At 37.5% G+C, this 24,793-nt stretch overlaps 1 protein-coding gene across 1 annotated transcript in view; it reads right to left on the bottom strand.

Annotated features, from left to right (window-relative positions):
- LOC121377784 (dyslexia-associated protein KIAA0319-like protein) overlaps positions 1–24,793 on the bottom strand; it is a 103,870-nt gene that overhangs the window by 55,621 nt on the left and 23,456 nt on the right. The window contains exons 4-5 of the mRNA XM_041505872.1: positions 12,004–12,201; positions 3,402–3,433 (exon numbers count right to left, since the gene is read on the bottom strand). Coding sequence (XP_041361806.1) covers positions 3,402–3,433; positions 12,004–12,201 — 230 coding nt within the window. The remainder of the gene's footprint in view (positions 1–3,401; positions 3,434–12,003; positions 12,202–24,793) is intronic.

The following is a 24,793-nucleotide window of genomic DNA, read 5'->3' as shown; positions in this document are numbered from 1 at the left end:
GTTTTGAGGGTCCGAACATATAGGGCCCTTTCCGAAAGAAAGTGGCACTGAAAATTCCCTATTTCTGTTCTAAAATTTCCCTATAAAATTATATACAGGGCTTCTAGAATTTTTTATAAAATTCACTAGCCATGGGATCAGTGATTTTAAAACTTTACTTGCCATGATTAAAAATCACTAGCCCTACCTTACTTTTAAGTTAATACAATTTTACTAAATAATCGTAATAATTGGATATGTCACAACGAGACACAGATAAAGCTTAAAAACACTGACATTTGGTGATGGGGATGGAAGCAGGATATTCGTATTTACAAAGTAGACTAAACTGCATCATTTAACCAAAAAATTCACTAGCCATCAGACATGGCAATAGTAGCTATTTACTAGCCCACAATTGAATATAACTAGCCATGGGAGTGGGGCTACCACAATCTAGAAGTCCTGATATATATATATATATATAAATAATAAATATATATATTGCACTTTTGTCCTACGCTATTACTCCGAGTTTCACGCCCTTCGACGATCTTCAGATAGCTGACACTGGTGAAAAGATTGCAGGGTTTTTATTTTTGTGTAGTGCGGTTGCGTGGTTTGAGCTTACTGGTGTGACGGCATTTTGAGATGAGCTCAGTCCTTTTGTTGAGATTGTTTTTGTCTTTTGTTTGTAGGATGGCGAGCTTTTCCTCAATGCACAGGTTATATTGGCCGGAGTTTCGTTTGTACGTGTTCGACTGTTTGATAATTTGCCAGCTTATTTCATAATTTGTTCGCTGTTTTTTTAGTTCCCAGACATGTTTAGATAGCTCGGTTTCTTTCGAGTATTTTTTGTGTTTGAATGATTTCGTGTGATTGTTGTATCGTTGTTTGAAATTACCGCCAGATAGACTGATGTATGTTTTTGACGTTGCGCCAGTTGTTACGCTTGCTTTGTATACTATCGAACTTGCTTGGCATTGTCCGTTGAGTAGGCAGTTTTCTTTATTTCTGCACACACAGTCAAATCCGCTTAATTGCATAGACCTGGTGCGTGTAAACTTTATGCCAATAACCGGTATAACCGATTATCCGACAGAGCCACTTCCAGATTATAACCAACGGTAAACTTTACAAATGCCTTGTGGACAGTCTATCTTACTCTTAACTGCAGAACATTGTCTGAATGCCGATACATGTATGCGTTTCATTTGTTTATACATGTATTTTAAAATAAAAATGATGTTTATTTCTTTCATGGGGCAAGCCACTTGCTATCACATAGACTGACTGTAAACTGTTGAGTGGCTGTAACAATGAATTAACTGACAACTAGTAATACACTGAGAAGGCGTGAACAATTGGATTAGTTCATAGTTGTGAACGTTTTACCTCAGACATGGCAAGTGTCTCTCTGTTGAAAACAATGCCATTGATGCGGTTAGTTGCAGTTTTTATAAGTTTTTTAAATTATTGTTTTAACATAAATAAATAGCAGTGATAATTAATGTCAACTTAAAATACAGTGGTTCAAATGTGGCATACAAAAAACAGTAAAAACTAATCCTATTTAATTATCTTTATTAAATTTATTCTAGGACACAACTGCCATGGCCAAGTCTATCTTTCAGTGTTATCAAAGGCTTTAAGCTAACGCATGTGCACGTAAAAATAACAAAGGACTATTCCACTACCGCAGGGAAGTTTCTGTTTTCTGTCAATGGAGTTCCATTGTCAGTATTGTTTTTAGTAATTTTGTAACAAAGGACAAATTGCATCTGAAATCCTGAAATGATGCAATAATGGTCCCAGGATTACTGCAATAAGCACTTTAACACATTGCTATAAGCACTATACGATGAGTTGTTGCGCAAGATGTCAACATTGTACAACGGCTCTTACTTCAATCTTTTAATATTAGTTTTTAATCAACATAGAACATTCTGCTTTATTCTCTGTGCAATTAGGCCTACAATTGTTTCTGGTAAAATATTAAAGGTTTGTGGAACATTATATGATGGAATTTTCTAGATTGTTTTGGTTTTCGTATGCAATTAACCAATGTTTGTCTTTATAAAGCTATTCAAATATGCGACATAATTTGTATTGATTTAATGCTATTTGGTTCTGTGCAGCCAAATTATATGCAAATAACCGATTTATGCTATAAACCGATATGCAATAAAGTGGATTCGCCTGTATATATATATATATTTAATTACTTCTACAGGTTTTAATAAATTAATATATTTCATTTCATTTCCACTTATTTTCGTGCTTATATCCAATTAAGGTTCAAACACGCAGTTCTGGGCACACACAAACCTCAGCTATCTGGGCTGTCTGTCCAGGACAGTGAGTTAGTTGTTAGTGGTTAGTTTAACAGTGGTGTACTGCATTATTCAGTGGATTGTATTAAAACATATACCCCAAGTATGATTTACTTGCTTTATTTTTTGGAATCCCATCAGACATGGGACCATGGCAAAATACCCTGAATAAATCCTTGAGTTTACTGTATGTATCAACGGCTGTACTCATGTACATAAAATAACAGAGGGAAGGAAATGTTTTATTTAATGACACACTCAACACATTTTATTTACAGTTATATGGCATCAGGCATATGGTTAAGGACCACATAGATATTGATGGAGGAAACCCGCTGTTGCCACTTCATACTCTTTTTGATTAGCAGCAAGGGATCTTTTATATGCACTATCCCACAGACAGGATAGTACATACCACGGCCTTTGTTACACCAGTTATTGAGCACTGGCTGGAACGAGAAATAGCCCAATGGGTCCACCGACGGGGATCGATCCTAGACCGACCGCACATCAAGCGAGCACTTTACCACTGGGCTACGTCCCACCCCCTAAAATAAGAGAGAACATTTTGTTTTCAAAATCTTGTTTAGGGACATTTCTAGTCAACTGAAAATTGATTACCAACTACTATTTAATGTTTTAAAATTGTGTAGCGATCTCTGAAACGTGTGTAGCAAAATGCGACATGATACTGAACAAAATGTTCCAGGAATAGTGTTTCTGCCAGAAAGAAATTTTTGGGTATGACACTATTTGAAATTGAATGCAACTACAGTCAAGGGGAGGCGGGGGGGCGGCACTGGCTGGAGCGAGAAATAGCCCAATGAGCCCACTGATGAAGATCGATCCCAAACCGACCATGCATCAAGCAAGCACTTTACCACGTCTTCCCCCCCCCCCCCCCCCCCCCCCCAGTGTTAAGAAAAACATACAGTAATAATAAGAGTAATTAATTTTGTCAAAAGGTTAACTTTAAAAAAAAAAATTAAAATATGCCAAAACTTTGGGTATGGTGCCACCTGTTTTACCCTCTGGCAGAAACATCAAAACATTCAACAAATAATATTTAATTTATTTAGATGTACTCACATTTCCTGCAGCCATCTTGGATGTGCCGGGTCCTGAAAGGAAGCAGAGCAGAGAAATGATATACACATGTGCTATCTGCCATCTGGGTATCATTGTTTGTTGATGTCTCACTTTGTATGGCCTGTATGTATTGTTCTTTAAGTCCACTGAGTAGGCCTATAATAATTTATATACAACACAGGTGCAATAACTCTTTACCCATTGTGCCAATGAAAAATTAGATTCATGACACAATTAAATTAAAAAATAATGTATATACAACAGGGCACGACCTCTTCACGATTCTGTCTTGATCAATTGCACAGATTCTGTTTATGAGTTATGAAACAAATGAAACTCTCCATAATTTTTGCCATGACAAATTGTACAGATCCAGAATAAATGTTGTTGCTTTTTATACAAAAGACAGTTCTTCACAGTTTTTAATCACATCGAACTGAACATTAGGAAAACACTCTCCACAATTTCTGTCATATGACAAACAACACAGATCTAGAATTAAAAAAAAAAGAGAAACAGTTTTTTCACAGTTTTTTCCACATTGAGATTTGTACAGAGTATGCATACACCAAATCTTTAAAGTTGACATACAAGAGTCTAGACAGGTAATGTCTACACATTATATAGTGGAAGATAAGAAAGAAAAAAATGACCTCAAAACAACTGGTCATGAAAACTGCAGCTTACAATTTCAGTTGGATAAATAAAGTTAAGTAGGTGTTAATTTCATTAGATCTACATGTACACACAGCTCAGTCAGTCAATCAGCAGATCCATCTTCATATGCATGTCAATTTCCTCGTCGTCATAAAGAAATCTTCCTTTATTATAATGTACACAGTAATTAAAACATGTCGCACACCGATTCCAGGAATAGAATTTGTAATATTGTTGAATTTGGTAACAGTATATTATTCCACAAAAATGTCCGACTCAAAGAGCAGAAGTGAAGACACGTGTAACGGCCAAGGCACATTAATCCATATATTCAGTTGTGATGTGCAAGTATTTGGTGTTAAGTAGTCATTTAGCCATGTACATGTACTGGCATGCATCGCACCAGAATAGTCTAGAGGTAGATGCAATTTGCAGAGGCATTTAACCCCAGTTGGATGAAATTTAATGCTTATTTTGTGTTTGATGACAGCATTAGAGCACATTGATTTATGAATCACCAACTATTAGGTGAATAATTGTGCATGTTATAAAATGTTAAACACAACACAACACAGTAAACTGTTTGCAAACTATTCAGTTCAAATTCTTCTGCATGTAAAAATTTAAAAGTTTGTTTTGTTTAATGACACCACGAGAGCACATTGATTTATTAATCACCAATTATTGGACGAATAATTGTGCATGTTATAAAATGTTAAACACAACACAGTAAACTTTTTGCAAACTGTTCAGTTCAAATTCTTCTGCATGCAAAAGTTAAAAGTTTGTTTTGTTTTACGACATCATTAGTGTTCTACATGCGTGTCATCTATTACTAAAAATCTAATGAATTGTGGATCTCCTTGAATAAACAATAGTTCTTTTGCACAATTTGTTCACCAACAGGTACCTTTCTAAAACAATTAAAATTCAGGTTCATAGACATAAACATAACAAGAACATTTTGATAAACTTCAAAATTATTTTCTTCATTTCTTCAATTTCTGTCACCATTTTCTATTACAATGGTTCTTGATAGGTCTTTTTAAAATATAATCAAGTCCTTTGCAAAGTTTTATCACAAACATGCAAGTACCAGCCTAAAACATGTAAAATCCACTTTCATATAAACACTGCAAACATATGTTTTGACGAACTTGCAAATTATTCTCTTCAACATCTTTCATGATCATTTTCCAATAGACGGGTTCTTCTCAATTATAATCAAATCCTTTGAAAAGTTTTGCCTTGAACACATACGTACCATTCGAGTACGTGTTCCATGATGCAATCTACTTGCCACAGTTATATGTATATAAACACACTTTCATTCCCTGAATAGCTGTACTTGAATAATATTCATGTATTACATGTACACTGTCGGTTGACAAAACATTTCTGTATTCACTGGAAACTTCTCTTCTCTAAGACTACCTAACACAGATGACACACCCTAAGCATCTCGTACAACAACCACCTATTTACAAAGGACACTTTACCTAAGTACATGTACTTTCCATACGGAACAGCGTGGACAGCTTGTTTCACCTCTATACCTGTATATAAAGACCATATTTAGCAGGTCTCTGTGGTGGAACATCAAGTCAGAATCCACCATTCATAAATGAATGGTAATTATATAATGTTGTAAATGCTGAGTTAAGAAAAACAGAAATTCTGCTGATGTTAGAGCCAACTGCTGATTACAGCAGTACAGAAAGTCACCAATCTTTTGCTATCAATTTAAGCAGGTGAGAAGCACATATTATTTACACACAGATTCATTAATATTCCATTTATTTCCCTGTGTTTGAACAGATGTAGAGTATTGCACAAATCACTTAATACCAGAATGTGTATGCACTCACAATGTGTATTCACAATCAGAATTTATTTCCACTAACATGCAGCGAATGGCTATATATACATGTGCAAACACCAAGCATGTACAGTGAATGAAGCATACGAAGGTAATTGTATTCACAAAAATCATTCATGGTGTATATATAGGCCAACTGTTTCTACATGTATACAAATACATTTCCACAGTTTCTAAACAAAGGTTGTTTTGTTTAACGACACCACTAGAGCACATTGATTTATTAATCATCGGCTATTGGATGTCACTTGTAGTTTCTAAGCAAGGCAAAATATATACACTCAATACTATATAAATTATATATGCACACAATGCTATAATATCCTTTGGTCCACTGTGGCTACAAACGCTTCAGAGTCTTTCACAGATATATTAAGTCAAACACAAGAGTCCTGCAATGTGGTGTTTCACATGAAATGTTTTCTACACTAAAATTCCACGAAGAGAAATAACATCATCCAGTGATATGTTTAGTAAAGCCAGTATAAACAAGGTCCAAGTTTTATCTATACACATGTACAAATGTCCACAACATGTATATACGGCCAGAGCAACAACAATTATTCACAAATCTGCATATTCATCAATTTTCCAAGCTCCAGGCTACATGCACATGTATATACACATATATACACATATATCAGTTATCAACACATATATATATTGCTCGCACAGTAATGATCCATGTCAAATTTGCATATTCATCATTTCATGAACCATCCATCACGGTTTTATATATAGGCCACGCCCACTACATCTTGTCCATATATTGCTGATGGTATACACCAGGCAATTAACAAGTTATTCTGTGGTGCATGTCTGATGCATACGGGATATATTATACTGGAATTCTGCAGGAGGTATTGCATGACTGCCAGATATAACCTACAGCCATGCAGCTTCGCGTGTGTATGTGTGTGTGTATGTGTGCGAGTTGGAGAAATAACCGATACAACAGAGCTAGGTTTCACTCTCCTGTGCAACGACCCATTGTTCAATTATACAGAGTAATTGAAAACAAATTATCTGTACCGACCATTAAAATCGAGTGGCTTTCGGCTTCTTTTCACTTTTTTTCTCCATTTGATTACAATCTTGAACTGTGATATCTGGTGTAGCTACAACCATGTATGCTGCATGTATGACTTGGATACCCAATGAGGGCCATTCCACAAATGATTTACAGAAATGGGGGTGGAGGTAAGGTTCTGCCCGTGAGGGTGGGATTACAATGTAATGAGTAGCTTTTCTTTTCAACACTAATATAAAGTGAAATTTAGTTTTGTTTAACGACACCACTAGAGCATATTGATTTATTAATCATCGGCAATTGGATGTCAAACATTTGGTAATTCTGACACACAGACATATAGAGAGGAAACCTGCTACATTTTTCCATTAGTAGAAAGGGATCTTTTATGTGCACCATCCCACACAGGATAGCACATACCATGACACTAATATTACCCATAGATTATTTATATGAATGAATGAATGAATAAATGAATTAATTAATTTATTTATTAATTAACAGAAGAATTAATTACCTAATTAAAAAAAAAAATGTACAATAATAAATAAATAAATGAATTAAAAGAATTAATGAACAGAAGAATGAATAAACAAAAATAAATGAATTATAAATTTATTTTAAATTTTAAAAATCCATTTCACTCCCAATTAGGCCAACCCACCATTTTAATCAGTCAATATAATTGGTACTTCAATGGTTTATATATTATACAAAATTAATCATTTCTTTGCATTATACTGCAAAAGAGAAGAAGAATAAATAAAGAATAAACGATTGCCGAGTTGAGATGACTTTTGCATGTCGGCCTGGTTATAGACAAAAGAGCTTAGCGGAAATCCATTTAACTCATATTTGCATTCAAAACCAGTTCCTGCGTACAAAGACAATATGTCAAAACTAATTTCACAAACTGTAACCCCAGTGATTTCTGGTACTCATCTGCATGTAAGCCGAGTCTAGCAGTGAAACTTAAACTACGTTATCTCTCTGTGGCCAATATCAAGTGTCGCAGACATTATTATAATGACCATTCAGCTTACAGACCTATATATATATATATGCTCTTCAAAAGAAGAAACGCAAAACCACATTGTCGTAACATTTGGAGAATTGATTTAATTATTGAATTGTGAGTCCGATAATTACCAAATGTTGCAGGATTGTTCACAATTCACTCTAGTCCATTGTGAGTAAGTGATAGGACACACCACCAAGGTCAAGGTCATCTGGAGTCAATACCGGGTGTGGCCTCCGCGTGTGTTGACAACTGCCTGGCACCGCCTGCCCATTGAAGCAACCAGAGTACGGATGACGTCCCGGGGGATGGTGGCCCACTCGGCCTGCAAGGCTGCTGCCAGCTCGGGCAGGGTCTGGGGCTGTGGTTGTCGCTGTCGGAGGCGTCGGTCCAACTCGTCCCATAGATGCTCAATTGGGTTCAAATCCGGTGATATCGATGGCCAAGGAAGGACATTAATGTTGTTGTTCTGTAGGAAAGCCGTTGTGAGACGTGCTGTGTGAGGCCTGGCGTTGTCATGTTGGAACACTGCGTTGGCGTTGGCCATAACTGGAACGATGTGTGGCCGGAGGATCTGGTCAATGTAGCCCTGTGCATTCAGGTTGCCCTGCACGTGGACCAGGTCAGTTCTGCCAGTGTGTGAGATGGCTGCCCACACCATGACACTACCCCCGCCGAATCTGTCCACTTCCTGCACGCAGTTTGCCGCATAACGTTCACCACGACGCCTATACACGCGACATCTTCCATCATGACGTCGGAGCAGAAATCGGGACTCGTCACTGAACCACACCTGTCTGCATCGCAGTTGAGGCCATTGTCGATGAATCTGGCACCACTGCAGTCGGAGTCGACGGTGTTGTGGTGTTAAGATGACACCTCGAACTGGACGTCTGGCACGAATTCCTACCTCACGTAGGCGGTTCCGTACGGTCTGGTCGGATATCCTGCGCAAACCTGGTATTGCTGCGGCTGTGGAGGTGGCAGTAGTCAATTGTTCCCGAAGGTGGCGTACCCGGATGTAGCGGTCCTGCCCAGGGGTAGTGACCCGTGGTCGACCGGATCTAGGGAGGTCACGTGTTGATCCATGTTGCTGGTAACGGTCCCACAGTCTGGAGATGGTGCTTGGGGACACATGGAATGCCCTGGCAACGGCCGTTCTGGATTCGCCTGCGTCTAGTCGGCCGATGGCATTGTTTCTCTGCGGTTCACTGAGACGTGGCATGTCCTGGATTGTCAACTGTCGGCCAGATACAGAGGCCAGGCAAGCGAACACCCTGCACTTTTATACTGTCGGTGTTCATGTTGCACGTGCAGACAACACACGTGCAGTGGTGACATGGTTTGCACGTGGCTGCGTTTTTGCGAATATTCACATTTTGGAACTTTATTGTACAGTAGCTGCGTTTTATCGAATGTAACCGTGGGAATGTGTTTGGGACATGCAATGACCTTATATTCACAAAGCATGAACCGGTAGGAAACATAAAATCGGAGTTATAACCCATTTGTACCCTTTTGCGTTTCTTTTTTTGAAGAGTATATATACTCTTCAAAAAATGTAGTGAAATCTGAAATATTAATGTTAATATCAACTATTAGACAAAACATACGTTTTGACCACAGACATCCTAGTAAAGAATGTTCAGGTCTGTTTATCAAGACACCGAAACATGCATGCAACAAACAAACAAACAACACATGCATCACACAGTTGCCCCGTACACGTGCATGGTGTGTCATTCTCGATTTTGACAATTTCCAGGAAGGTCCATTAATCACCGTGGAACATTATTTCTGTCAACCTTTTTCATTCTGTTGATCATACAGTTGTTATTGTTTGGCTTTTAGTCATTTTTATTGTTTGAATTTGCAATTTACTGATAAAAAAATGTCAGCTTTCAAATTTCACTTCTGACCCCAATCATCCTTCAAGATCTTTGGTGGTCATAAAACCTCCTGTAATACTGAACTACCAGTTTGCCCAATTAATTCACTATTATCATATAACCATTCCCCACAGCTAATATACCTTACAAATTTGGCAATTGTAAATTCCCCTACTTTTTTTGAAGAGTATGTACATGTATCTAGATGTATATTATGTACCAGAATTTGTATACGCATACATAAACTTGTACTTGCTAGGTCTGGTTTTTCATATCCAGTATTTCATAGGGTTTATTAAAGCCACATGTCACCGAGTTAATTTTACAGTACTGATAATAGGCAGTACAAAAAGGTTTGCTTTGTTTAAAGGTGCAGACCCCAGTTTTAAGGCATAAAAAATGGACACTAAGTTTAGTTAATTTACAAACCTGTAATTCATTTGAATAAAGTTACAATAGAGTGAAAGAAGAGTCTGTGACGTTAAAACAGGAACTATCCTTAAACATAGACTAGAACTTGAATCAATAAACCGCTACTTCTCAGATGCACATGCATTTTTAAAAATATGAAAAATGCTAATTTTTTTGGTATTAGAAACACCAGGATGACCAGAAACCCTTTGCTTCTGCAGAAATGGATAATCTAAAGAATAAAATATAAGTAATGTTTTATTTCAGTTATCATAAATGGCTCTAATAGTGAAAAATATGCTGTAGTGTTTAAAAACTAGGGTCTGTCCCTTTAACAACACTACAAAAGCATGTTGATTTATTCATTGGATATCAAACATTTTGTAAATTTTGACACATTGTCTTAGAAAAAACCCACTAAATGTTTCCATTCGTAACAAGAGATCTGTGATATGCACTTTCAAACAGGACAGCACATACCAGTTTTTTATATACCAGTTGTGGAGCACTGGCTGTTACAATTGTTTGTTGTTCTGTTTTTGTTAGGGTTTTTTTGCCAGAGGGTAAAACGGGTATGGCGCCATACCCAAAATTGTTTGCAGATTATTATTTTTTTAAAGTTAATCTTTGGACAAAATTAATTACTCTTATCATTAATGTATGATTTTCTTAATCCTAACCCTGAATGTATCCCATTTGACTGTGGCTGCATTCAATTTCATAGCGCCATAGCCCAAAATTTCTTTCTGGCAGAAACACTGGCATGGGATCTTTTATATACACCATCGAACAGACAGGACAGCATATACCAGTCGTTGATTATAATATACCAGTCGTAGTGCACTGGCTGGAATGAGAAATATCCCAATGAGCCCACCGACAGGGATCGATCCCAGACCCGACCACGTATCAAGCGAGCGCTTTACCATTTAGTTACATGTATGTTCTGCCCCAGTGTTGCAGTATGAAGACACACGGCAGACAACACCGATATAGATATCCTGAACAGGTACAGGTAGTACACGTCAGCTGGTATACATGTATCGTAAGTGTCACAGGTCAGATATCTAGACTATCTAATCAGTGAATAGTTTATATATACATATATGTATATTAAAGATCATAGTACGATTATATCTGTAGTTCATATGAGGTATATAACTGTGTAGTTCACATGAGGTATATAACTGTTTACACTTTTAATACTGGGCTACACCCCAACCTTTTAAATCGCAAACATGAAGTAAATTCTCTACAACTTGGTTAACACTGCTTGGAACAAGAAACAGTCCAATGGGCTCACCGACGGGGATTGATCCTAGGCTGACACCACATCAAAAGCAAGCGCTTTACCACTGGTAGAGACTTGCCTTATAGGTACAGCATTTGTTTGAGCGGTGAATTGAAGGATCAATAACCTAGGAAAGTACATATAAAATATCCCTTGCTGTTTTTTCATATGCAGTAACCAATGATTCATTAACCCCTGCAGCTCGCCACAGCAATCAGCAATGCCGTGGAGTTTTTAATTCACAACGGCACTTTTTTTGCCTTGGACTATATTCAATTTTTTTTTTCAATGGCATATTTTTTTGCTGTGGACATTTTCTTAATTGCAAGAGGTTGATTCATTAATCAATGTGCTCTAGTCGTGTCATTAAATAAAATTACCTAAATTAAAAAAATAAATTAAAAATTAAACAAAACAAAAAAATTACCTAAAGTGGTAGATGGGGTCGAGGTTGCTATAGCGACACATTCCCCATGTTCATCGGTTTGGAATCCTTCCATGCAGAGACACAAGCCCACCCTGGATTTGGAGTCGGGTCTGAGAACACATTCCTCGTTCGGACCACAGTCTGTGACGATTCCATATTCACAAGTCTTCTCGGCTTTTACCGGGGGCTGTACGTATTCTGTAACACAAGCAAATGAAAATAGCATGACACAATGAAACAATGCGATTCATGAGAAAAGGTTGCGGGATATAACCCAGTGGTAATAGACAGGATAGCACATACCACGGCCTTTGATATACCAGTCATGGTGCACTGGCTGGAACAAGAAATAGCCCAATGGGCCCACCGACAGGAATCGATCCCAGACTGACTGCGCATCGAGCGAGCGCTTTACCACTGGGCTATGTCCCGTCCTTCAGGTATATATGATGTCAGAAATATGGTTACGGACCACACAGATATAGAGAGAAGAAACCCACTGTCGCCACTTCATGGGCTACTTTTTTCGATTAGCAGCAAGGGATCTTTTATATGCACCATCCCACAGACAAGATAGTACATACCACGGCCTTTGTTACACCAGTTGTGGAACACTGGCTGGAACAAGAAATAGCCCAATGGGGCCACCGACAGGGATCGATCCTAAACTGACTGTGCATCAAGCAAGCGCTTTACCACTGGGCTATGTCCCGCCCCATGAAAATAGCATGACACAATGAAACAATGTAATTTGTGAGAGAAGGTTACGGGACTTAGCCCAGTGGTAAAGCTCTCGCTTGATGCGCGGTCGGTTTGGGACCAATCCCCATCAGTGGGCCCATTGGGCTATTTTTCGTTCCAGCCAGTGCACCGCGACTGGTATATCAAAGGCTGTGGTATATGCTATCCTGTCTGTGGGATGATGCATATAAAAAGATCCCTTGCTACTAATGAAAACAATGTAGTGGGTTTCCTCTCTGGGACTGTATGTCAAAATTACCGTATGTTTGACATCCAATAGCCAATGATTAATAAATCAATGTGCTCTAGTGGTATCGTTAAACAAAAGAAACAAACTTCTTCCAATGTGCTCTAGTGGTGTCATTAAACAAAACTAACTTTTGTCAAAATGTTCTTTACACTCTGCTATGTACAGAACTATGATTTAGACCATGTTAAATTGAGTAAGACTGTATTAATAAAGAAGGGGAAGATTTGTAGGTTTCAGGTTAACAATACACATGTATATATACAGTGAAACCTGTCTAGACCGGATCATACAGGGGACCTATAATATTTATTCAATTTAGACAGGATCCGATGTTTACAGGGGATGAAATTTTAGAATTTAGAAAATTCAGGACCATGAAACTTGGTCGCAGGGCTCGAACTTAACGGCGGCACCGATGGCAATTGCCCTCGTTGAGATATAAATTGCCATAGGTAGAGAGCATCACCGATGGCACTTTTGTGCCGTTGGTAAAACTTCTCAACAATGGCGAAATGTATACACCTGGTGTACATTATCTGCCAATATTTAACATTTGCACATTTAAAAGATGTCTACATATAACAAGATAGCCTTTCAGTCAGGTTTATTTGTTGCAAGTATCACTTTTTTTTTTAATTTGCCACAGGAAGGCTCAAAATTGCCGTCAGTGGACTGTTTCACCCATTGCAATTCTTTTAAACATTGCCGTGGGAGACAAATACTTAAGTTTGAGCCCTGTGGTCGGTTTTGACAGGATTCCAGTTTGTTCAGGATCCAGTCAAAACTGGTTTCACTGTATAAAGTCTTTACGACTATGTATATCATTATTTACCCTATAACTTTCCCATGATATCCATGTCATAAACCCATGTGATAATTTTAGTGTATTAACCCAGGTTAATAATGGTGTGCAAATCTGCAAGGTCTCTAGGTAATGTGTTGAGCTGTGGATGGGTCATTTGCTTACATGCCAATAAGACTTGTGTATCTGAGCATAACATTTTCAAAGATTTAGTTAAAATGTGTGATGTTAAACTAATTGTAACAATGGCGGTGACTTTAGTACTGTGATTCATTAAAAATTTAATTAAAATGTCATTTTAGAAGTGTTATAGGATAAATAGAATTCGTTACTCATGTTTTTTTAATATGTAAAATATCAACCTTGTCTAGTTAATGGGTATTTGTCTTGACAGAGCCTCGATAAATACCGATTTGGTAACATAGACTCGGCTGATATTTTCCATATTACAAAATACTCGTGACAAATCCTCTCTCTATATATATAGTCAAAAGTGCAGACCTCATAGTGAGCAGATTGAGGGGAGTGATGAATAGCTCCCCTCATTTAAATTATGGGGATGGAGCTACTCATGATATTACTATACAGTCAGTGTTCGAAATAAGTACTTGTCCATTAGTCCCGACAAGTGAAAATCTATTCGGACAAGCAAACTGTTCCTTGGTGGCGGTCTAGTGGACAAATAGAAATTTTCACTGCAATTCTATTTTTAGCAATCAAAAACATCATCCTGGTACTTGAATAAAACAAACCATCTATTTGGACAAGTGAAAATATTGGTGGACAAGTAATTTCTAGATGTATTTGTTTGGTGGACTAGTGAAAAATTATCCTTAATTCTTACACTGACAGTGTATAGAGGAGATGATGTTCAGTTTCATATGCTGGCAATTTCCATTTTTAATTTTGACAAATTCTGTTTTTCACCATTTTTCTGGAATTTCCAAGCAGTAATTTTAGTTTTTTTAAGGAAGGAAGGAAATGTTTTATTTAACAATGCATTCAACACATTTTATTTGCAGTTATATATGGTGTTGGACATATGATTGAGGACCACATAGATATTGAGAGAGGAAACCCACTGTCACCACTTCATGGGCTACGTACTTTTCGATTAGCAGCAAGGAATCTTTTATATGCACCATATACCACAGCACCATCCCACACACAGGATGGCACATTCCACAGCCTTTGATATACCGGTCATTGTGCACTGGCTGGAACAAGAAATAGCCCAATGGATCGATCCCACACTGATTATGCATCAAGGAAGCGCTTTACCACTGGGCTACGTCATCGCCACTTGCTACAAATAGTGCGATATTCTACATAACAGATGTACCTGAAGTTTTATGAATGTAAATTAACTGGTAAGATGGGTGTATGTCATGTGATTCGGTTAAAAAGAAGAAATCGACATACAAACGACCAAAGAGTTTTAAAATAACTGAAGAAATCGACATTATCGGGGACAAATCAATTGTGTAATCAGCAAATACACTAATATGAAATGCATAAAAGAAATAATACCTATATCTTGATTTGAAGTTAAAATCATTTCACTACCTATTCATAAAAACGAGTATGGTACACATTCACATACATGTATTATGTTCCATATCTAGAGTAATCTAGCATACTAGATAAGAACAACCTCCATTCTTTCTAAGTTCTACAGTAAGGGACACCATTATCAGAATACGAAAATGTTGAAAAAAAAAAAAAAATTAAATACTAGCAAATACATTTACATGCCAAAATACTGTAAATGTTTATATCTTTGTTTGAGCATAAAATAAACATTCTGTGTTTAAAAGAAATAATACCCAAAAATTCATTTCTGTATAAATAAGGAATTTCGTTTCCTTTGTGATCATGGAAATCATCCCAGAAAATCATCCCAGAAATTCATCCCTTCTAAAAGTTTGTCCCATATATCTGGCAGGGCCATAGGGTAAAACGAGTATTGCTTAAGCGATTTCAACAAAAACTGAACACTAAAACGAGTATGGCGCCATACCCAGAATTTTTTTGCTGGGGTGTCGTTGAATTTTTTTTTCAGTTGACTTTTTTACAAAAATGGTATCTTTAGCTCTCATCACCTACTAAGGTAGGTAAGACTTTTGATCTTAAAGATCCCTACCCACCAATCTTTAAAATGTAAACCCAAATAGCAAATAATGTTCTCATCAACAGGTTTTTTAAAAATGGGGGAGAATGACTCCCCCATATCCCCGGCTGTTGACTGTGGTAAATGCATTCAATTCCATAGTGCCACCACTGAAAGGAAACCCAAAATTTTATTTATGGTCTGGAGTTATTATAAGTTCTTTTCGATATATGAAGCATAGTACATACCACGAGGGGTATATGGCTTTTTATGTACCCTCTGTGTGTTCTTTTACCCCGAGCCGAAGCCGTTAAACAAATATTTTAGGAGTATGTACTCTGGAGACAAACACCACTTTTAGAAAGGAAAAAGGTTTATTTTACTCAACACATATTTATGGTTTATATGGCGTCGGACATCGGTTAAGGACCACACAGATATTGAGGAAGGGAAAACCAGCGGTCGCCACTTCATCAGTGCTCTTTTAGATACCATACCACAGCAGGATAGGACATACCACAGCCTTTGGTACCCTAATTGTGGAGCACTGATTGGAACGGTATCCCGATATCCCGGGGATACCAGAATTTAATTTTGGATACCAGACTTCAAGAACCCAGTATCCCACCGGTATGCCATATAATACTAAATTCTCAGGTGGGATACCAGATTTTGAAATGTTGGGATTGGGATACTGGCCAAAAATTTTAATCTCGAACACTGTGAAAGTTTCTAGTGTGCCTGAGAAGAAAAGGTTATATGGAGTCGAGTTCTAGTCTGTTTTTAAGGATATTTCACTGTTCAAACGTCACAGACTCTTGTTTCACTCTGTAACTTTATCCAAATGTGTTACAGGGGCCTAATTCACAAAGCTATCTTAGGCTCTGCTAGACAACAAAGCTTCATATTTGCAAGGCTTTCTGCACTGCACTGCGAGATCGCAAAGTTGCGAAAGTTTTGCCCCAGGTTTGTAGATTAACTAAACTTAGTGTCCATTTTCACGTGTTTCTATGCCTTCAATACATTTTCTCCAATACTTCAAATATTTACATACATGTAAATGTAGGTACATGTAAGTTGAGCTTTAAATCGTGCTAATATCATAAGCATACAAATTCGCTTCAGATAAAAACGAGTATGGATTATTCGCAAAACGAATGTGACAGAAATTGTTTTCATCAATATAACTTTTAACACGCACAGAGAATAACAGTAAATTCTCCAACAGCCGTAACAGGTTAATACAGCAGGAAACATTGGCTGTTACCTGGTAATCAATAGCAATGGTAAATACACACGAACAGGTGAATGTTGAAACAGCGTTAGTCATTGGTGGTATGTCCATGACAACCAGAGTTAATTTAATTATTATATGGGAAAGCGGTGGGATTGATATTTCACCTGATTACAATATATCCCCCAGCAATAACTACGTAAATGTATGAAGACTAATGTACACTTCAAAGACATAAATTGGCACTTATTGATTTCAAACCATCATATGGGTAATTTTAGTGTAATTGAAGTCATGCATGCATACTTAAAATACGCACACAAAATAAAAGACAGAAAGAAAAAAAAAAGATTATTTATTAATTGAAAGTACAAAGGTAAAAATCAAAAACTAATTAATTTTAAACAACCATATGGATAATTTTAGTGTAATGTCATGCATACATAAAATCTGCATGAAAATAAACCAGAAAAGAAAAAAGTATTATTTATAAAATAAATTACGACTGTAAAAATCAAAAACATGATAAGTACTGCATAATTAATTGCGTAATTTTAGTGTAATGGATGATGTACTTAAAATTTGCACCAAAATTAAAAATTAACATAGCTTTATTAATTAATACAAAATATGCATGTAAAAATAAAAAAAATGATATTGCACTAATTAATTTCAAACCACCATATGGGTAATTTTAGTGCACATAATGGATGTCAACTTTAAAATTTGCACCAAAAAATATGTTTATTAATTAATTAAAAGTACAAGTCCATTTCCATTTCAACTTATTTTCGTGCTTATATCCAATTAAGGTTCAAGCATGCTGTCCTGGGCACTCAGCTCAGCTATTTGGGCTGTCTGTCCAGGACAGTGGGTTAGTTAATTGTTAGTGGTTAGTGAGAGAAAAGAGGGTGAAATGATCTTACACCTACCCACTGAGTCGTTAAAACACGCTCTGGGTGGGAGCTGGTACTGAGCTGTGAACCCTGTACCTACCAGCCTTAATTTATGTCCGATGGCTTAACCACGACACCACCAATGGCCGGTTATACAAATCAAAAATGCAGCGGGTTTCCTCTCTAAGACCATATGTAAAAATTACCAAATGTTTGACATCCAATAGCCGATGATTAACAGATCAATGTGCTCTAGTGGTGTCATTAAACAAAACACACTTTTCAATGATTTTGAACCATCATATAGGTAATTTTTACAAAATGGATGTCATACTTGAAATTTGAAAACAAAATGTATGTTAATAATTAATTTAATGTACTGATGTACTGATGGTATGGTATCTAAAGATTTTAAACCACCATATGGGTACATAATTTACATCAAATATGCATGTTTCTTTAATACATCAATGTACATATCAAGACAGACAGGCAGACAGGCAGAAAGACAGACACAGACACAGACACAGATACAGACACATACAGACACATACAGACAGACAGACAGACACAGACACAGACACAGACACAGACACACAGACATACACACAGACAGACAGACACACACAGACAGACAGACACAGACAGACAGACAGACAGAGACACATACACAGACACAGACAGACAGACAGACACATACACAGACACAGTCAGACAGACAGTCAGACAGACAGACAGTCAGACAGACAGACAGTCAGACAGACAGTCAGACAGTCAGACAGACAGTCAGACAGTCAGATACAGTCAGACAGACAGACAGTCAGACAGACAGTCAGACAGTCAGAAAGTCAGACAGACAGTCAGACAGACAGACAGACAGACAGACAGACAGACAGACAGACAGACAGACAGACAGACAGACAGACAGTCAGACAGACAGTCAGACAGTCAGACAGACAGTCAGACAGTCAGACAGACAGTCAGACAGACAGTCAGACAGACAGACAGTCAGACAGACAGTCAGACAGACAGTCAGACAGTCAGACAGATTGACAGACAGATGGACCAACAGACAAACAAACAGGTATAGGTGATTAAAAAATACATATTAAAAGTTGACTTTGGGAATCTAATTTTGAGACACATTTCTATAACTGCTTCTCACGTTTTAGCATTAAATGCTTAAAATCTGAAAAGCAAAGATTTAATTTCATTTTATTTCAAATTATTTTTGTGCTTGTATCCAATTAAGGTGCAAGCATGCTGTCCTGGACACACACCTCAGCTATCTGGGATGTCTGTCCAGGACAGTGGATTAGTTGTTAGTGGTTAGTGTTAGTGGTTCGTGAGAAAGAAGAGGGTGTAGTGGTCGTACACCTCTATCCATTAAGTCGTTAAAAACTCGCTCTAATTTTATCCTGCAACCACTGTATCTATTGACAGATTATGATGACTGATTAAAGCAAAGTCATAAACGTATACTAGCAGATTATGACTTTTGACATCACTCATATGATGTCACACGCATAGCTACATTATAAAATTGTTCATTTGACCTCTAGGTCATCGTACAATGTGGCTGAAGTAACAGAAATAATAGCTTTTCCCTTAATTTTTATGGTCTGCAGGATAAAAATAATAACTAGTTACTGATGCTGGATATCTGCTTTATCCTGTTCAGGCCAAATGAGAAATTCTGCTCGGCTAATTTCCCATTCTTACCTTCACAGGATAAAGCAGATATCCGACGCCATTAACTAGTTATTCTCTATATAATCAATCATTGAAAAAACACTACCGTACTACATGTACTATAGTTATGGTAGACCTCACCATGAAAAACATTTTGAGGAGAGTGGTTAATTGTTCTAACTTTAATTACAGGGAGCCATTAATTTAAGCCATTACCATATTCAATTATTTATTTAACTTTGAGCTGTTACAGGTCATCAGTTGCACAAGTAAAATACAACATATATGTACATATCAAGTGGAAGGTGTAACAACATTATTCCAACAGCGGAGAATGTAACAAATACACAAATATATTCACAAAATACATTAAAGGACATGCCCTTATATTAATACCACGTTAATTCACGTTAAGGGGAGCTAACCCTGGTTGGGCTACTGACACTATCATGCAACTGCCAGTGCGGGCGATTTCTTCTCGATCCCACCACCCCAAACCCTTTCCTGTCCTGGACAGAGGATCTGGCATGGGCCGACACCTATGCCCATGACAGGCATACACTACAACAGCTTGTTCTGAATGTGCACATTAAGCCCTATGACCTGACCTGACCTGGAGCTATAAATTACTCTTAGGGAAGTGATTGGCTGAAAAAAGGAAATTTATTTATGTCCCAGTGAGGTTACCACAGAGATTAAAAGTTTGTTTTGTTTAACGACACCACTAGAGCACATTGATTTATTAATCATCGGCTACTGGATTACATTTGGTAATTTTCACATATACATGTAGTCATAGAGAGGAAAACTGCAAACGTTTTCCCATTAGTAGCAAGGGATCTTTTATATGCACCATCCCACAGACAGGATACCACATATCATGGCCTTTGATATACAAGTTGTGGTGCATTGGCTAGAATGAAAAATAGCCCAATGGGCCCACCGACGATCATCATAACAATGCAATAAACACAGGAAAGCATATACCACAGCCTTTGACCAGTTGTGGTGCAGTGGTTAGAACGAGAAAAAACCCAATCAGTTGAATGGTTCCACTGAGGTGGATCGATCCTGTGACACAAACATCTCAGTTGAGCAATCAAGGAAGCCACTTAAACCATTATATATATATATATATATATTTTTTTTTAATTCATTTCAACTTATTTTCGTGCCTGTATCCAATTAAGGTTCAAGCATGTTCTCCTGGGCACACACCTCAGCTATCTAGACTGTCTGTCCAGGACAGTAGGTTAGTTGTTAGTTGGTTGTGAGAGAGACGAGGGTATACATGTAGTGGCCTTACATCTACCCACCGAGTCATTAAACTAGCTTTGGGTGGGAGTCAGTACTGGGTTGCGAACCCTGTACCTATCAGCCACATGTCCGATGGCTAAACCACGACGTCACCGAGGCCGGTTAAGCGGAAGATAAAAACTACTCTCATGGTTGTGATGGGGCACTGGCTGGAATAAGAAATGACCACCCAAAAGGCACACTGACAGGGATCGATCCCAGACCGACCAGGCATCAGGCGAGCGCTTTACCAGTGGACTACATCTCTCCTTTCTTCCATTGCAAACATGAAGTGAATGTTCATATCACTTGCATAACATCTGCTTAGTACTTCTACATGTACAATAAGCATTATTAAGTGACAGCTTCACTTCACCACATGTACGTATTACAATCCATGTCTGCACAATGATAACAAAGCCCAAATTGTTATGAATATTTAATAAAAATACCGAGAGGCATAAGTAACGCAATGGGTATTTCGCGGATATTTTCTTGTAGAAGTATTATGGCATATATATATTATGCATGCAGACAAGTGAGATACTGGTAACAACTGAAAATTAAAGAAGATATTGTTCAAATTGGAGAAAATAGGAATTAAAGAAAAAAGAAAAAAAACACTTAAAGGGACACACCCTAGTTACGGCTAGTTGTTAACCATTACGGCATTGTTTTTCGCTATTAAACCCATTTTTTCACAAATAAAATTGCACTTTACTTACCGTTTATTATTTAGAATATACATTTCCATTCACCTGAAGTGTTTTTTTGGTAATCCTGGTTTTTGTAATACCACAAAATGCATTTTTCGTATTTCATAAAATCGCACGCACGTCTGAGAAAAAAACGTTGAGCAGACAAGGTCTAATCTATTTTTAGAGGGGATATTTCCATTTCAATGTCACAGACGTTGGTATATCACGTGACCGTTATCATTTTGGTTCGGTTTGTTTTCTCGTGCACGGTTCGCGCAATCAACATCTGATTTGTTATTGTTCATTTGTGAGATTTTTCTTCACAGTTCGTGAACATTTTCAGTAACAATAAAGTTCAGACGAGTAAGTGTCTCAATACAAAACGTTACAAACCCTCAAAACCAATAATTTTGCTAAGTCTTACGATATCTGGAGAGGGGATACAACCAGGACAGAACAGTTGGAACATGTCCAGGAGAGGTGAAAGAAACGCACCCCAAGTCTGTGAAATTTGTCGTGACGTAGGCATTGTTGTGCTTCGAGCGACATCTACCGGTGACATCAGAATACTAACTTTCAAAATTATTTCAAGCAATTGGGACATGGGATTCCCATGGTATTTATCGATATAAAACCTGCTTTTTCACTCCATTTGATAAAAACGTGATCTAAGTGTTACAGGTTTGTAGATTAACCAAATTATAATTTATTTTCGCTGGATGGAACTAGGGTGTGCGGCTTTAACATGCTTTTTAAAAAAAATTAAATTGTGCATTTTTTCAGCATTAATTGTTGTTAAAATGTTGAGAAAAAACCCCAGCAAAACATTTCATTTCATTTCAACTTATTTTGGTGCTTATATCCAATTAAGGTTCAAGCACGCTGTCCTGGGCACACACCTCAGCTATTATAGGATGTCTCTCCAGGACAGTTGATTAGTTGTTAGAGAGAGAAAAGAGGGTGTAGTGGTCTTACACCTACCCACTGAGTCGTTAAAACTCGCTCTGGGTGGGAGCCAGTGCCGAGCTGCGAACCCAGTACCTGCCAGCCTTATGTCTGATGGCTTAACCACGACAGCACTGAGGCCAGTCAGAAAAACAAAAAAGCAGTTGCTTTGAAAGGGAGACAATTAAGTGCAGGAAACGCACAAAAATATTTTTCCTATCCAACGCAGTGTTGTTGCAATAATAACCGGCCTCAGTGGTGTCATGGTTAGGCCATCGGTCTACAGGCTGGTAGGTACTGGGTTCAGATCCCAGTCGAGGCATGGGATTTTTAATCCAGATACCGACTCCAAACCCTGAGTGAGTGCTCCGCAAGGCTCAATGGGTAAGTGTAAACCACTTGTACCTACCAGTGATCCATAACTGGTTCAACAAAGGCCATGGTTTGTGCTATCCTGCCTGTGGGAAGCACAAACAAAAGATCCCTTGCTGTTAATCGGAAAGAGTAGCCCATGTAGTGGCGACAGCGGGTTTCCTCTCAAAATCTGTGTGGTCCGTAACCATGTGTGACGCCATATAACCGAAAATAAAATGTGTTGAGTGCGTCGTTAAATAAAACATTTCTTTCTTTTCTCTCTTTTCATTCATTCATTCATTCATTCATTCATTCATTCATTCATTTATTCAATCGTATTTTATTCCAATTTACCCCCAGTTTGAACAAAATCCTCTTTCAGTTACAGTTGTTACCAATATGGCATTTGTCTGTATGCTATATATATGCTTATGATACGAGATTTCTATAAGAAAATATTCAGCGAAATTGTCATTGCATTAGTTATGCCTCTCAGTATATTTTGTGTTAACATACTAATTTGTAGGCATTTCATTTCATTTCAACTTATTTCCGTGCTTATATCCAACTGAGTTTCAACCACGCTGTCCTGGACACACAACTCAGCTATCTGGGCTGTCTGTCAAGGACAGTGAGTTAGTTGTTAGTAGTTAGAGAGAAGAGGGTGTAGTGGTCTCAGACCTACCAACTGAGTCGTTAAAACACACTTTGGGTGGGAGCCAGTACTGGGCTGCAAACTCTGTACCTACATGTACCAGCCTTATGTCAAGTGGCTTAACCACGACACCACTGTGTGTGTGCGTGTGTGTGTGCGCATGCGTGTGTGTGTGTGTGTGTGTGTGTGTGCAATCATATTTAGTTAGCTATGAATAATATTTATATATACACATGTACATGTACCGGTATGTGTAATGTAACTGTACCGATGTGCAGCCAAACACATGTAAAAGTAAAGTTTGTTTTGTTTAATGACACCACTAGAACAGACTGATTTATTAATAGTTATGAATATTTAATTTATCTTATAACTTACCCATGATATCCGACGATGTCATAAACTCTTGTGATAATTTTGTGTATTAACCCAGTTAATAATGGTATGCAAATTTAAAGGTACATATATGCAAATTTGCAAGATCTCTAGTTGCTGTCGATGGGTCATGTGTTTACAAGCCAACAAGACCTGTATATCTGAGCATGACGTTTTCATAAGATTTAGTAAAAATTAGTGACGTCAAACAAATTTGTGCTGATCATGATGACGCCATTATGACATATTACCGATGGAGGTGACTTAATAAGTACTGTAATTTACTAAATATCGAATGAAAATGTTATTTTATAAGTCTTATAGGATAAATACAATTTGCTACTCATGTTTTTTAATATGTAAAATATAAAACAATTTTTAGTTAATCGGCATTTGTCTTGGCAGATACCTTTAACAAATACCTTTAACATATAGACTTGCAGGGTTTCTGCCAGAGAGTTAAACTTATGACCATACCCAAATGTTTTTGCAGATTTGTTTTTTTAACAAGGCAATACCGTTTATCTTGTCCATACTTCACCAAAGGCTAGACAACATCAATTCACGAGTGCAAGGTAAATGGTATTGTCAAGTAGCGAGTTGGGTATTCTATTTATTACCCATTTTTAATATTTATCATTTTATGGAAAATTTTCAAATTATACTGTTGAAAATAAGTTTGCAGGTTGATAACAAGAGGCAGCATTGTGCCATAGCTGTGACTTATATATAACTGATGACG

The sequence above is a fragment of the Gigantopelta aegis genome, chromosome 7, assembly GCF_016097555.1.
Source record: "Gigantopelta aegis isolate Gae_Host chromosome 7, Gae_host_genome, whole genome shotgun sequence".
NCBI classification, from domain to species: domain Eukaryota; kingdom Metazoa; phylum Mollusca; class Gastropoda; order Neomphalida; family Peltospiridae; genus Gigantopelta; species Gigantopelta aegis.
This window is presented reverse-complemented; position numbering and strand designations above follow the sequence as displayed.